Consider the following 13,434-nt stretch of genomic DNA (forward strand, 5'->3'; position numbering starts at 1 on the left):
TACTTTTCAGAAGTCCGATATTGTTCTAAGTACAATCCTTGTTTTATTGATTGCATGTAATATTCTAATTTTCTGAGCTTGTGGATTTGGGGTTTTCATGAGCTGTAAGCCAGAGTCATCACAATTATGACAAATCACGGCTTGAACTATCTTGCTTTGCATGTAATGAGTCTATCTCATATATTAGTTTCACCTTTTAAGTTGCATTACTGAAATAAATTAACTTTTGCACAATATTCAAATTTTTCGAGATTCACCTGTATGTCTCTGTCTAAATAGGAAAAAGGGATAAAAACAACACAGATTACTGAAACATACAAGCAGAGAGTATGTAAAAATACACAAGACATTTAGAAAAAATAAATACAGTTTATTACCAGCCTAACCAAAAAAAAGAAAAAATCAAAGCCAGGACCAAGAACAAAAAGATTTTTATAAAAAGCCAAGTATTGTCACATGCTGTGTGGTCATGTTGACACTAAAATCATCCAAATATGTTGAAAGCCATCTGCAGGGTACATGTAACCTTCATAGAATTACATTTATGTGATACAACCCATTTTATTATGGAGAATAATTCGTGCTCTGCAGCTGTTTTTTAATTACAATTTGCAGTATGCTGATGCATTCAAGGCCATGATGGAAGTTGTAGTTTAGCAACAACTGGAAAACAATCACATAATTTACAAAATCTTTATAGGTTAATAAACCTTATTTTGAATACTGTGTGGGTAGGAAACAAAAGCAGCATCCATAAGTTGCTAGATTGTATACAGTGTTTATAATTGTAGCCATTTTGTAAGCAGCTCATATATCTGTTTTCTTGCAGCTGGTAACACGGCAGGCTCTTCAGTCCGGGCAGGATACATATCTGCACAGTGAGCAGCATCTAAAGCAATAAAAGCCAGACAATAATAAGTGACCCTACTTCTATTATCAGCTATTTATGGTCCAAAACCATGATTAGAACCATTTACTTATCAGTCCAAGACCTGGAAACAAGATCTACTATGTATTCTGATTTTTGAGGCACCAATCACAGCAAATTATTCATAGATTAAGTCAACATTTTGTTAATTCAAATCTGAATACATAAAAGAAAAATACTGATATAATTGACAAATACTATGAGGCTTTCTTTTGTTATGTGACCTCAACAGAACAGTTGTCCATCACATGAAAAGGGGAACATTTTGTTTGAACATTTAAAAGGACTTCTTTCATGCATTTATAGTACAAAAGTCCAGTACAAATTGAGTAATAAAACACTCATGTCTGAACAAAGGTGCCTATTATTCTAATGCATGATAGAATCATAACAATGACTTGATCATCCTGTTGATTCAACATGGCTGCTGGGTGATAAAAAATGTGCTTATAATTCAGATGTTTTAACATTCCTCACATAGTATCCAAAGATGCATGTAATTTGGCTGTCTAAAATTCACCAGACTTCCCTGGTAGGGAAGTGGATGAAGTTTTTCTATAAAATGTTACCAGTCTGAGATATCAATTGTAAATATAACTTCAGTGACCTCCCAGTTTTTGCTGGCATGCAAGGTATGAAATAAAGCTAGCAACACTCTATATACAAGCAAAAGTCATTAAAAAAACTAACACTCTAATAAAAAAAAACTACCTCCTACATAAACTTTCTATATGAAATGTTTATAAACAGTTCCATGATTCAAAGTACAGTCTGGTCATAGCAGAATTGTTTCCTCTTCAACCATGATGTGCACACCTCCAACCTTAGGCCCCCGTTCACACCTTGGCATTCTTGGAATGCGCAAAAAATGGGCATTGAACTTATGGTGCCATTAATTCTTTATCAAAGATGCACAACATTTTGTCTGGAGCCAAAATGCATGTTTCTAAAACATGCGTGGCTCACTGCAAAAAAATAAGTGCAGGAGCTACTTTTGCACATCTGTCAAACGTCGGGTAGCCCATTCAAGGGACTGGGCTGCCCTAGGCTGTTCACAAAAAATGCACAAAAAACATGTACATATAATGAGCTGAGCAAACCTATACCTATATATGGCGCTATATAAATACTGTATAATAATAACAATAATGTGTGAATGAGGCCTTAAAGTGACTGTAAAGGCAGTTTTTTTTTCTTAAAATAACATACATTTTATACTTACCTGCACTGTGCAATGACATTATACAAAGTGGTCACTTACCTCCTCTTCTGGGGTCTCCTGTTGACACGCTATGCTCTTCTTCTTCTCCGAGTGATCTCCATAGCAAGCCGGCTGCTGTGGGGACACTTGTGCAGATGCACTCACAAGCTGGGATGTGTGCATCCATAGACACACAGTGTGACTCAGCTCCACTCCCTCCTCACTGGATTTTACTGACAGCAGGAGGAGCGAATGGCCAACATTCACCTTGTGGATTGATGACAGGTCTACTTTATGGTCTTATTCACATTGGCACGGTCGACTGCATTTATATGCATTTAGAGGACATTTCTAAATCCAATGAATGCATGTAATGCTTTTTCAATGGTCCCATCTGTTTATCTACATTTAGGTGTGGTCAGTTCTGCCTTATTTGGAGAAAATATAATTTTATGCATCCAGGACCCAATCAGCCACTCTAAATGCAGCTAAAGCCATGTAAACATGCTCGAACATGGCTAAACATGCTTCAAAGCAGAACATATAAAACGCAGGAAAAAAGTGATCTGGGAGATATAAAGCGGTTTATACTTCCCAGATGACCTCCCCTGTGTTTAAGAAAGCTAAATGCAGTAGTCCCAGTGTGAATGAGGCCTTACACATGTGACTTTTCAGACTGCCTATCAAGTTAAGTTGATTTGGCTAAAGGAGATTTATAGAGGACAATATGTTTTTCCTTTCACCGTAAAGGACATGTTTAACCAGTTCCCGCCCAGTCTATTGTCAAATGGTGGCTGGGCTAAACACTTGTTGTTTCAGGTGGACATCATATGACTTCCTCCCTGGAACACCCCACAAGTCGCACTGCAGTGCAATCTGTCACTTGCTGTGTCCAGTGGACCGATGACCGATCAGTGTACTGCCTGCTGGTGACACCATATGTGACCAATCACAGCAGATCACATGACAATTGTACACAATGGATGGTGTTCATTCATGCCATCTATTGTGTACTGTGTTGATCTCTGATTGGTCACAGTGATCACATGGTATAGACAGGTCAATCACAGCCCATCTGTACCTGTGGCCAATTTCAGTTAACAACAATAGTAAATACTGAAAAAATCAATTTAATTCAGTAAAAATGGTTGCTGACAACAGCGAAATTCACTGGTATAAGCAATCAGTGTGTACAAAAAAAAGATCTTGATCACTTTCCCGAAGTAGCACAGTGTTACTATGGTAACACTAGTCTATTACTCTAATTACAGTCCATTAAAAAAAAGAAAATCTTACAAAAAAATGAAAAAATGAAAAAATGTAAATACAGTATTACAAATTTTTTTGGGTTGCAAACTATTTTTTAAAATTTCTTCATTTTCTAAAAAATTGTTGCAAAAGAGTTACAACTTCATAGCCTCTTACTAAATATTTTGAACTGTCTACTTTCCAAAATGGGCTCATTTGGGGGATATTTGTACTATCCTGGCATTTTTGAGCCAATGAGAAATGAGATAGGCCATCAGTACATCAGGATTGATACATTTTCAGATCTATACCCCATAGTTTGTGGACTCTATAACTTTCCTACAGACTAAATAATAAACACTGATTTGGGTTAATTTCATCATAGAAATGTAGCAGAATACATCTTGGCCTAAATTTATTAAGAAAGGCTATTTATTTGCAAAATTTTATAACAGAAACAAACAAAAATGTGTTTTTTTTCTCCCACAATATTCAGTGTTTTTTCTTTAGCAAAGAATAAAAAACCCAGTGGTGATTAAATACCACCAGAAGAAAGCTCTATCTGTGTGAAAAAAAACTGACAAAAATGTAATATGGGTACAGTGTTGCATAACGGCAATTGTCATTCAAAGTGTGACAGCGCTAAAAGCTGAAAATTGGCCTGGGTAGGAAGGGGGTGAAAGTGCCTGGTATTTACACGGTTTACCATAAATAAACAAACTCATTCCAAATATTTTATTTTTCCTATGTTCAGGTTGAGAAGAATCACTTTCAGAGGGTTAACTGGGACAAAAGTACAATTAAATATCACCATCGGGAGCAGAGACCGCAAAAACACCAGATAGGTGTTCTGAATCTTTACCACCCCAAGTGAAAAAAAAAAAAAGGTTTGTCTGGCATTTCATTTTAACTATATATCAGTGTTCTTAGAGCTTATAACTAGTTACATAGTTAGTCTGGCTGAAAAAAAAGACAAAAGTCCATCCAGTTCAACCATTAAAAAAAAAAAAAAAAAAGTTAATCCTACACCCACAGTTGATCCAGAGTAAGGCAAAAAAATTGAATGAAATAATAATATGCAGTCTTAAAAGTATTCTAGCAATAGCTTTATATTTGCCTTTTTATTTAGCTTTACTTTCCTTGTCTGAAGCTTACTCTTCAGCTTGAGTCTTGAGGATAGAGTTCTGACAGTTGTTGCCTCATCAGCCTTATATAATCAGACTGTGAGGTCAGGCAGTTGGCAAAACAGTATTAAAGTGGTCGAAAACCTCAGAAAGATGAAAAAAACATATGCCTTTAAAGTGTGTGCTTGTCTCAATCTAGAGCACTAAGTGTCATTTCTGTCCACTGGCTCGTTCCTCTGCTATCAGCACAAGTCACTCCTGATACGTTTTCCCGATACCAAGAGAAGTGTGAAGGGAGGGCACAGCTTTTGATTGACAGCCTCAGCTCTGTCCCTGTGTGCTGAGTGAATAGGCTCCAATCAGTTCTCAGAGCTCTTCTCACTAAGTGTTAAGCCCCACACCCACAGGCCGAATATCAGTGGGTTCAATAGAAACCTGCCGACATTCAGCCCGTGGTTACACATGCCTGTCCGACAGAAACTAGCTTCTATCAAACTGGCATCCAAATGTCATATGATTAATGCTAGCAGAAAATGGCTGTGAGTGCTGACCGGTGTGTTCTGGTTGGAGGACAGTCCCCCTGTCAAAACACAATAGCTCAGCGGGAAGATTGCTGTGCTACATTGGATAGTTCGTACAGCAAGCTCCTCCAGAGCTCTTCAGTCTTTTACCCAGGGGGCGGAGCAAAAAAAAAAACTGATGGTGTGTACCAGGCTTAACTTCAGCTCCCTGCTCCCTTATCAGTGCTGAGAGATCCTGTGTAAGTTCTGCACTTTGAATGGATGTAGGTGACAAACTGCTGTAGAGAGACAGGTACAACTTATGTAGGAGGAATAGTTTCATCTCTGTGTATCACCTGAGGACAGCCACTTCACTGGGTATATGTAAGGGTTTACAACTACATTAAAGTGGTTCTAAAGGCTCAAGGTTTTTTACCTTTCTGCGTTATAAAAAAAAATTACTGACAATTTTGAGAAAAAAAAAAACAATATTTTTGACTTTTTGCTATTAAACAGGTCCAGTAAAAAAATTTAAAAAATCGTCATAAATTTAGGCCAAAATGTATTCTGCTACATGTCTTTGCTATAAAAAAAAATCCCAATTCAAGTAAATTAATTGATTTACATGAAAGTTATAGGTTTTACAAATGGTGGTATATATACTGGAATAATTTTTTTATTTTTACTAGTAATGGCGGTGATCAGCGACTTACAGCGGGACTGCGGCAGACATTCTGACACTGGGGGGAACTAAATTGTTGTCACTGACAACCCCTGTGACACCAGTACAGTGATCAGTGCCATGCAAAGCAGTGTGCACAAGCTGACTGGGAGAACTGTTTTGTTTACAAACAGTTCTCCTCCCCGTTGGAGATCCTCGGTAATCACCGGGCGCTGGCAAGTAATCACTGACCGAGAACCGGTGATTGACAGCGCGCGCCCTACCCGGAAATGCAAAATCACGTATATATACACACACGTGATTTTGTGCATCCGTGCCGCTCTGTAGCAGTATTTCTGCTACAGGACGGATGGGAAGCGGTTAAAAAAAACAAAAACAAGACTTTAGTATCACTTTAAACCCAAAAGCAAATATTTATTATATTTCAGACTACCAATTCTTAGATGTGATGGCTGCATTAATTTTCTTTTTTCGGCTTTCTTTCTTCTATTTTCATCTGAGATCTGGCCAATAAGTCTGTTGTTTTTCAAAAGAACAAGCTCTTTTGCAGTTACAGGGATGAGACAAATCATTTTTAGCACTGGCAGGGCTGGCTACAATGATCAGCTTTTATTTATGTAAAACCTTTATCCCAAAAGGAAAAAAAATGTTTGCTGTAACTGCTTATAAAGTGTTAGCTGGTGTTTGGCTTCAAATTTGCTAGTGTACCTAAATCTGAAAGTACATCTAATACTCCCCTCCCCCTAGACTGGCAATGCTGTTGTCCAAATCTACCCCCTGTGCTCCATCATCCAGAGTGGGGGTGATCTAATATAGGAGGGGTGGTACTGGCCAAATCACCAGGTGAAAACAGAGGGGAAAAAGTTTAAATAAAAAAAAAAAAAAAAGAAAATTAACAACTTCAAGTCCAGTCACTTTCACGCCCTTGCAGTCCAGGTCGATTTTCAGCTTTAGCACTCTCGCATTTTGACCGACAATTACTCAGGCATGAAACACTGCACCCAAATGAAATTTTTATAATTTTTTGAGACAGAGCTTTCTTTTGGTGGTGTTTAATCACCACTTGATATTTTGTTTTTTGCCATATAATTGAGAAAATATTAAAACTTTTGACAAAAAAAAAAAAAAACACAACACCAGTTGTTTCTTTTTTTTTAGTTTTTGTTATTCAATTTTGTAAATAAATAATCTCAGCAAAAAATTAGAGCAAAATGTATTCTGCTACTTTTAGTAAAAATAACCTAAAACAGTGTACATTATTTAGTCTTTGCGAAGGTTATAGAGTCTACAAATGATGATACATACAGTATATTTTAAAATTGATCAGTACTAACTGCTCATCATTTCTTGAGACCCTAAAATGCCAGGACAGTACAAATATCCCCCAAATTACCCATTTTTAGAAAGTAGACAGTCCAAGGTATTTAGTAAGAGGCATGTTGAGTTTTTTGAAGTTGTAGTTTTTGTTACAGTTTTCTGGAAAATGTAGAAATTAAATAAATTGTGGTTTTTTTTTCACAAAGTTGTCATTTTAACAAGCTATTTCTCACCCACAGCATAGGCATACTTGTAGTTACAGCCTAAATACATTCTGCTATGCCTCCTGAGTATGGGAATACTACATGTGTGAGAGTTGTTCACAGCCTAGATGCACAGAAGGGTCCAAAATACAAGGAGCACCTTCAGGTGTTCCAGGGACATAAATTACTCATCTAATTTTCTGACTACCTATCACATTTTGGAGGTCCTGGAGCACCAGGACAGTGGAGGCACCCACAAAGTGATCCCATTTTAAATGTATTTTTTGCCACAGGTTTTTGGATGTAGGAAAGAAAATTACATTTTTATTTTTTTATTTATTTTTTACCCAAAGTTGTCAATTAATAAAATTAATATTATTGAAGAATAACAAACAGCATGGACATACAGTGCCTTGAAAAAGTATTCCTACCCCTTGAAATGTTCCGCATTTTGTCATGTTACAACCAAAAACATAAATGTACTTTATTGGGATTTTATGTGATAGATCAAAACAAAGTGGCATATAATTGTGAAGTGGAAGGAAAATTATAAATGGTTTTCAAAATGTGTTACAAATAAATATCCGAATAGTATTTTGTGCATTTTTATTCAGCCCCCTTGAGTCAATGCTTTGTAGAACCACCGTTCGCAGCAATTACAGCTGCAAGTCCTTTTGAGTATGTCTCTACCAAATTTGCACATCTAGAGAGTGAAATGTTTGCCCATTCTTCTTTGCAAAATAGCTCAAGCTGTCAGATTGGATGGAGAGAGTCTGTGAACAGCAATTTTCAAGTCTTGCCACAGATTCTCAATTGAATTCAGATCTGGACTTTGACTGGGCCATTCTAACACATGAATATGCTTTGATCTAAACCATTCCATTGTAGCTCTAGCTGTATGTTTAGAGTCATTGTCCTGCTGGAAGGTGAACCTCTGCCCCAGTCTCAAGTCTTTTGCAGACTAACAAGATTTTTATCTAAGATTGTCTTTGCTGAAGAAAATTATCCCCACAACATGATGCTGCCACCACCATGTTTCACGGTGGGGACGGTGTGTTTAGGGTGATGTGCAGTGTCTGTTTCCCGCCACACAAAGCAATTTGCTTTTAGGCCAAAAAAGTTCAATTTTGATCTCATCTGACCAGAGCACCTTTTTCCACGTTTGCTGTGTCCCCCACATGGCTTCTCGCAAACTGCAAACGGGACTTCTTCTGGCTTTCTTTCAACAATGGCTTTCTTCTTGCCACTCTTCCACAAAGGCCAGATTTGTGGAGTGCACGACTAAAAGTTGTCCTCTAGACAGATTCTCCCACCTGAGCTGTGGATTTCTGCAGCTCCTCCAGAGTCACCATGGGCCTCTTAGCTGCTTCTCTGATTAATGCGCTCCTTGCCCAGCCTGTCAGTTTAGTTGGACAGCCTTGTCTTGGTAGGTTTGCAGTTGTGACATACTCTTTCCATTTTTCAGATGATGGATTTAAAAGTGCTCCATGAGATGTTCAAAGCTTGGGATATTTGTTTTTATAACCTAACCCTACTTTAAAACTTCCCCTGCATACAAATGCATGCCACACTTTTCAGATATGTATTTGTAAAAATGTTGAAAACCATTTATCATTTTCCTTCCACTTTACAATTATGTGCCACTTTGTGTTGGTCTATGACATAAAATCCAGATAAAATACATTTATGTTTTTAATTGTAAAGGGGTATGAATACTTATTTAAGTCTCTGTACTTGGAAATACATCACACAATACATTCTTCTATTTCTCCTGTGTGGCAATACCATGTGTGAGATGTTTTCACAGGTTACGCACACAGAGAGGCCCAAAATCCAAAGAGCACCTTCAGGCTTTATAGGGGCATAAAATTACACATCTTATTTCCTAACTATCACATTTTTGGAGCCCCTGGAGCACATGGACAGAAGAAACACCAACAAAATGACCCCATTTTGAGATTAAATACCCTAAGGTATTTTTAAGAGGCACGGGAAGTCTTTCAAAGACTTCATTTTTTTCTCCACGATTTTCGAAAATGTTGGAAAAAAATTTAAATATATATACATATTTTTTTACATAAAGTTGTCAATTTAATAAGACATTTATCACGCATAGCATGGACATACTTAAAATTACACCCTAAAATACATTCTACTACTCCTCATGAGTAAGGGAATATCACATATGCAAGACATTTTCAAAGCTTAGCCACACAGAGGGGATCGACATCCAAGCAGCACCTTAACCATTTCCAGTTCGGGCTAATTCTTACATTCCTCTCCTACATGAAAAAACAATTTTTTGCTAGAAAACTACTTAGAACCTCCAGACATTAAATATTTTTTAAGTAGAGGCCCTAGAGAATAAAATGGGTGTTGCCTTATTTCTCCAAAGGCAAATTGTTTTGAAAAAATACACTTTAATGAATTTTAATGCACAAAAACACAATGTAATACCCAATGTCTTGTGAACTATAAAAGATGATGTTATGCCAAGTAAAAAAGATGCAAAACATGGCATACCTTAAAATAGCATCAGCCCATGGAATGGTGCCAAACTAAGGTACCTAAAAATCCCCATAGGCAATACTTTAATTGCCTTTACAGGTTACCAGTTTAGGGTTACACAGGAGGACTGGAGTTAGAATTATTGCTCTCACTCTGACGTTCACGGTGATGCATCGCATATGTGGTGCGATCACCATTTACATATATGTATGAAACCGGCACACGTTTTCGCATTTGTGCACAGGCGGATGGGGCGTTTTAATTTTTTTTTTTTTTTTATTGTATTTATTTATTTTTTTTAAAAAACAATTTGTACACTGTCTCTAATTTTTGTATCAACCTAATTGCCATCACAAATTATGAAAAACATCCCTTACGACAGCGTGGGCCATGATAGGTTCTCTTCGACCCAAGACCTCACCTCTGGCCTCCAATGCAGCCAATCAAACACAAGTTAGTAACAGCCAGATAAACAAAGAACCAAAACTGGAAGCAACAAGTTTTCTGATATCACATGGTGGGAAGAACAACATCAGAGCTCCCTTATCGCTCAGAAGAGCCCAGTAAAGGCAGCGGCAGAAGGGGAGGGGGTCCTTCCGCTGGTGATCAGGATGCTGGTATGGTGTATGTTGGTGATCAGGACAATGGCATGGGATATGGTGGTGATCAGAATGCTGGTATGGGATATGGCAGTGATCAGGATGCTGGTATGGAATATGGCAGTGATCATGACACTTGCTCAGAAGAGCCCAGTAAAGGCAGCGGCAGAAAGGGAGGGGGTCCTTCCACTGGTGATCAGGATGCTGGTATGGTGTATGTTGGTGATCAGTACAATGGCATGGGATATGGTGGTGATCAGAATGCTGGTATGGGATATGGCAGTGATCAAGATGCTGGTATGGGATATGGCAGTGATCAGGACACTGGTATGGGGTATGGCTGTGACCAGGATGCTAGTATGGCGTATGACAGTGATCAGGATGCTGGTATGGTATATGGTGGTGAACAGGACGCTGGTATGGCGTATAGCGGTGAACAGGATGCTGGTATGGCGGTGAACAGGATGCTAGTATGGCGTGGTGGTGATCAGGATGCTGTTATGGTGTATGGCGGTGATCAGGGCACTGCTGGTATAGCATATGGCAGTGATCAGTACGTTGGTATGGCAGTGATTAGGATCCTGGTATGGTGTATGGTGGTGATTAGGGCACTGCTGGTATAGCATATGGCAGTGATCAGTATGTTGGTATGGTGCTGATCAGGATGCTGGTATAGAGGTGATCAGAACATTGGTATGGTGTAGTCATTGTGAGCACTGGTGACACGGGGACAGGCTACAGGGGCTAACTGCACTTTTTATTGTTTTTTTTTCTAGGGGCAGTGATCAGGGACACTGGGCAAGGTCTGTGAGTGTACAAGCAGCCTGACAGGTTGATGTACAGGTAGTTAGCCCACATTGGCACTTCTTCCTGTCCATCAATAATAGACTATGGGAGGATGGGAAATGGTTAATGCAGCCACCACATCTAATGACCGGTAAGCTGCAGTATATTACATTTTTGGTTTAATACCACTTTAATCTATAATCAGTAAGCATGCACAAGTATAATAATTAAAACTGGAGTTTAGATAAGACTTTTGTTTTTTTTCCTTTCTTTCCTCAAAGATTGTCTTAGTAACACTCTGCTAAAACTTTGTGCATTAGTACTGCTTGGACTTTGAAGAAGGGGATACACCCTGAAAGCTTGTCCTGAAAAATTGAATGTTCGTGCAAATAAAAAAAAAGTATCAAGGACAGTACTCCATTGTCCCCATAGTTAGCATTAGTCCAGCTTGGACTGATATAAGTATGTATGTGACATACCTGCCCAATCCCCAACTCAGTGATTGCCACTAGCTTCCTGGTCCATAAAAATGAGGTATACCATGAGCATAGCTGAATATATCAGCTGGCCTGTACCTAGTAATTTAGGAGCAGCTCCTTACCAAAATGATCAGCTTTCCATCCGCTTTTCTATTTAGGGCTCCAGTACACTGCAGCTCCTAAACTGACATTCAGGAGCTGTTGAGTGTTTTTTTCAGCAGCCCCTGAACTCTCCCTAATGTTTTCCTATGTGTCCATGTACACATAGTCATTTACAGTCATTTACAGGCAGTTGAGTTTACAGTCTTTTTTTGAATGCACCAAACTTGCATTCAGGAGTAGATTTTACTGGTGATTCAAATGCCAAATGCTTGTAAATATGTGTAAATGCTTGTAAACGCAGTTAACCGCGTTTAAAAGCGTTTGCGCTTAGAAGTGTTTTTTAACTGCTCCATGTCCAGATGCTGTCCAGAGCCTTTTTTCATCATCAGAAATGCATGGATAGTGTTTTCCATGTATTCAAATGGACCCGGTACACCAGTGCAGTCAGTTCCAGGTTTCACGTGAAGGAAAAAATGGTAGAACGTGCTGCATTATGCTCGTGATGGGATCCATAGTGAATACAACTAGAAAAGACAGGTCATCTTAACACATACTGCTCTCTCTGCTTTTGCGCTCTCTTTTCCTCTCAAAATGCCTGAAATAGTTAATTTTTTACTATTTTTCAGTGTATTCCGGGCATTTGGGAAGCTCTCCTGAGGTTATCTTTTAAAAACGCTTCTAAACGCAAATGTACATAAATGCGGTATGCAAACGCGGCTAAACTGACGTTTTTTGACCTACGTTTTCTAGCAGTTAGTGTCCACTGTTCAGAGGAGTTTTCCAAACGCCCCATGTACATGAGCCCTAACACTCCCTATTAACACTTTCAAATGTAACTACTGCCTTTTGTCAAGATCCTTCAAACTTTCTGTGTAGTCCTATCACAGACTATACTGCTCCTGACTTGCCAAAAATATTCAAATCTGATATCATGTTCAACAGCTACTACAGAAGACAAAGGGTGCAGAGAAGTATAATCAACATGGCTTAAACAGATGAACCGCTATTGCTTTTCCTATCTGAAAATGAAAATTTTTTTCTAGCCAAAAAGGAGGTAAGTAATGCACAAATAGATACAGAAGATATATACTGGGAATTTACTTTGAAATCAAATCAATAAATCTCCACTAAGTGTCAGGGCACGGTTTCATTATTTTACTAGCAAAGCAAGAATATTTTGCGTTTGAAACAGTGACTAGTAGACAGGACAAGACTTATGATTTCAAAAAGTTGATCCTTATGTGTGCCATTGTAATAAATCTGACCAGCTATGGCTAGAGATTGAATGTCATAGATGAAAAATACATACTGTTAAGTCAGAATTTCAGACAAGGCTAGCTACAACAAGATTAGTCTACTCACACGGGCCCAGACAATTCAGGAGGGATACATACAAAAATATTGTACATTTTACAAACTATAAACATTTATATGATTAATGGTAGTTATTACAACATCTCTATAATGTTCTTCATAAAAATTACCTTGCATTGGGATAGCCACAACATCAGGGCTTGGGCTCCTGGTAATTCCTAGCGCATGCCAAGGGTCGATCAATCCATTTGGAAATACTATTCTACTGCTGTGAATATTAAGGCCACCATAATTTTCATTTGTTTGCTGAACGGCAGCACTAATCATTGATAAATTGAATTCTGAGCCATAAATATCAGCACACTGCTGGATGTGGTAGCTGCAAAAACAGAAGAACACAACATATTTTATGTACACATTCAAATACTTGTGCATTTGCTTTG

The 13,434-nt window shown here is 38.2% G+C and overlaps 1 protein-coding gene across 1 annotated transcript in view; it reads right to left on the minus strand.

Annotated features, from left to right (window-relative positions):
• Positions 1–349: 349 nt before the first annotated feature.
• The window catches only part of LOC149469230 (putative serine protease K12H4.7), a 93,215-nt gene continuing 80,130 nt past the window's right edge, over positions 350–13,434 (minus strand). The window contains exons 8-9 of the mRNA XM_089669504.1: positions 13,162–13,370; positions 350–889 (exon numbers count right to left, since the gene is read on the minus strand). Of these exons, the coding sequence (XP_089525630.1) occupies positions 780–889; positions 13,162–13,370 (319 nt within the window). The 3' untranslated portion in view covers positions 350–779. The remainder of the gene's footprint in view (positions 890–13,161; positions 13,371–13,434) is intronic.

Source organism: Staurois parvus, unplaced genomic scaffold (genome assembly GCF_062004578.1).
Source record: "Staurois parvus isolate SC_StPar_1 unplaced genomic scaffold, SC_StPar_1.0 ptg000078l, whole genome shotgun sequence".
NCBI lineage: Eukaryota > Metazoa > Chordata > Amphibia > Anura > Ranidae > Staurois > Staurois parvus.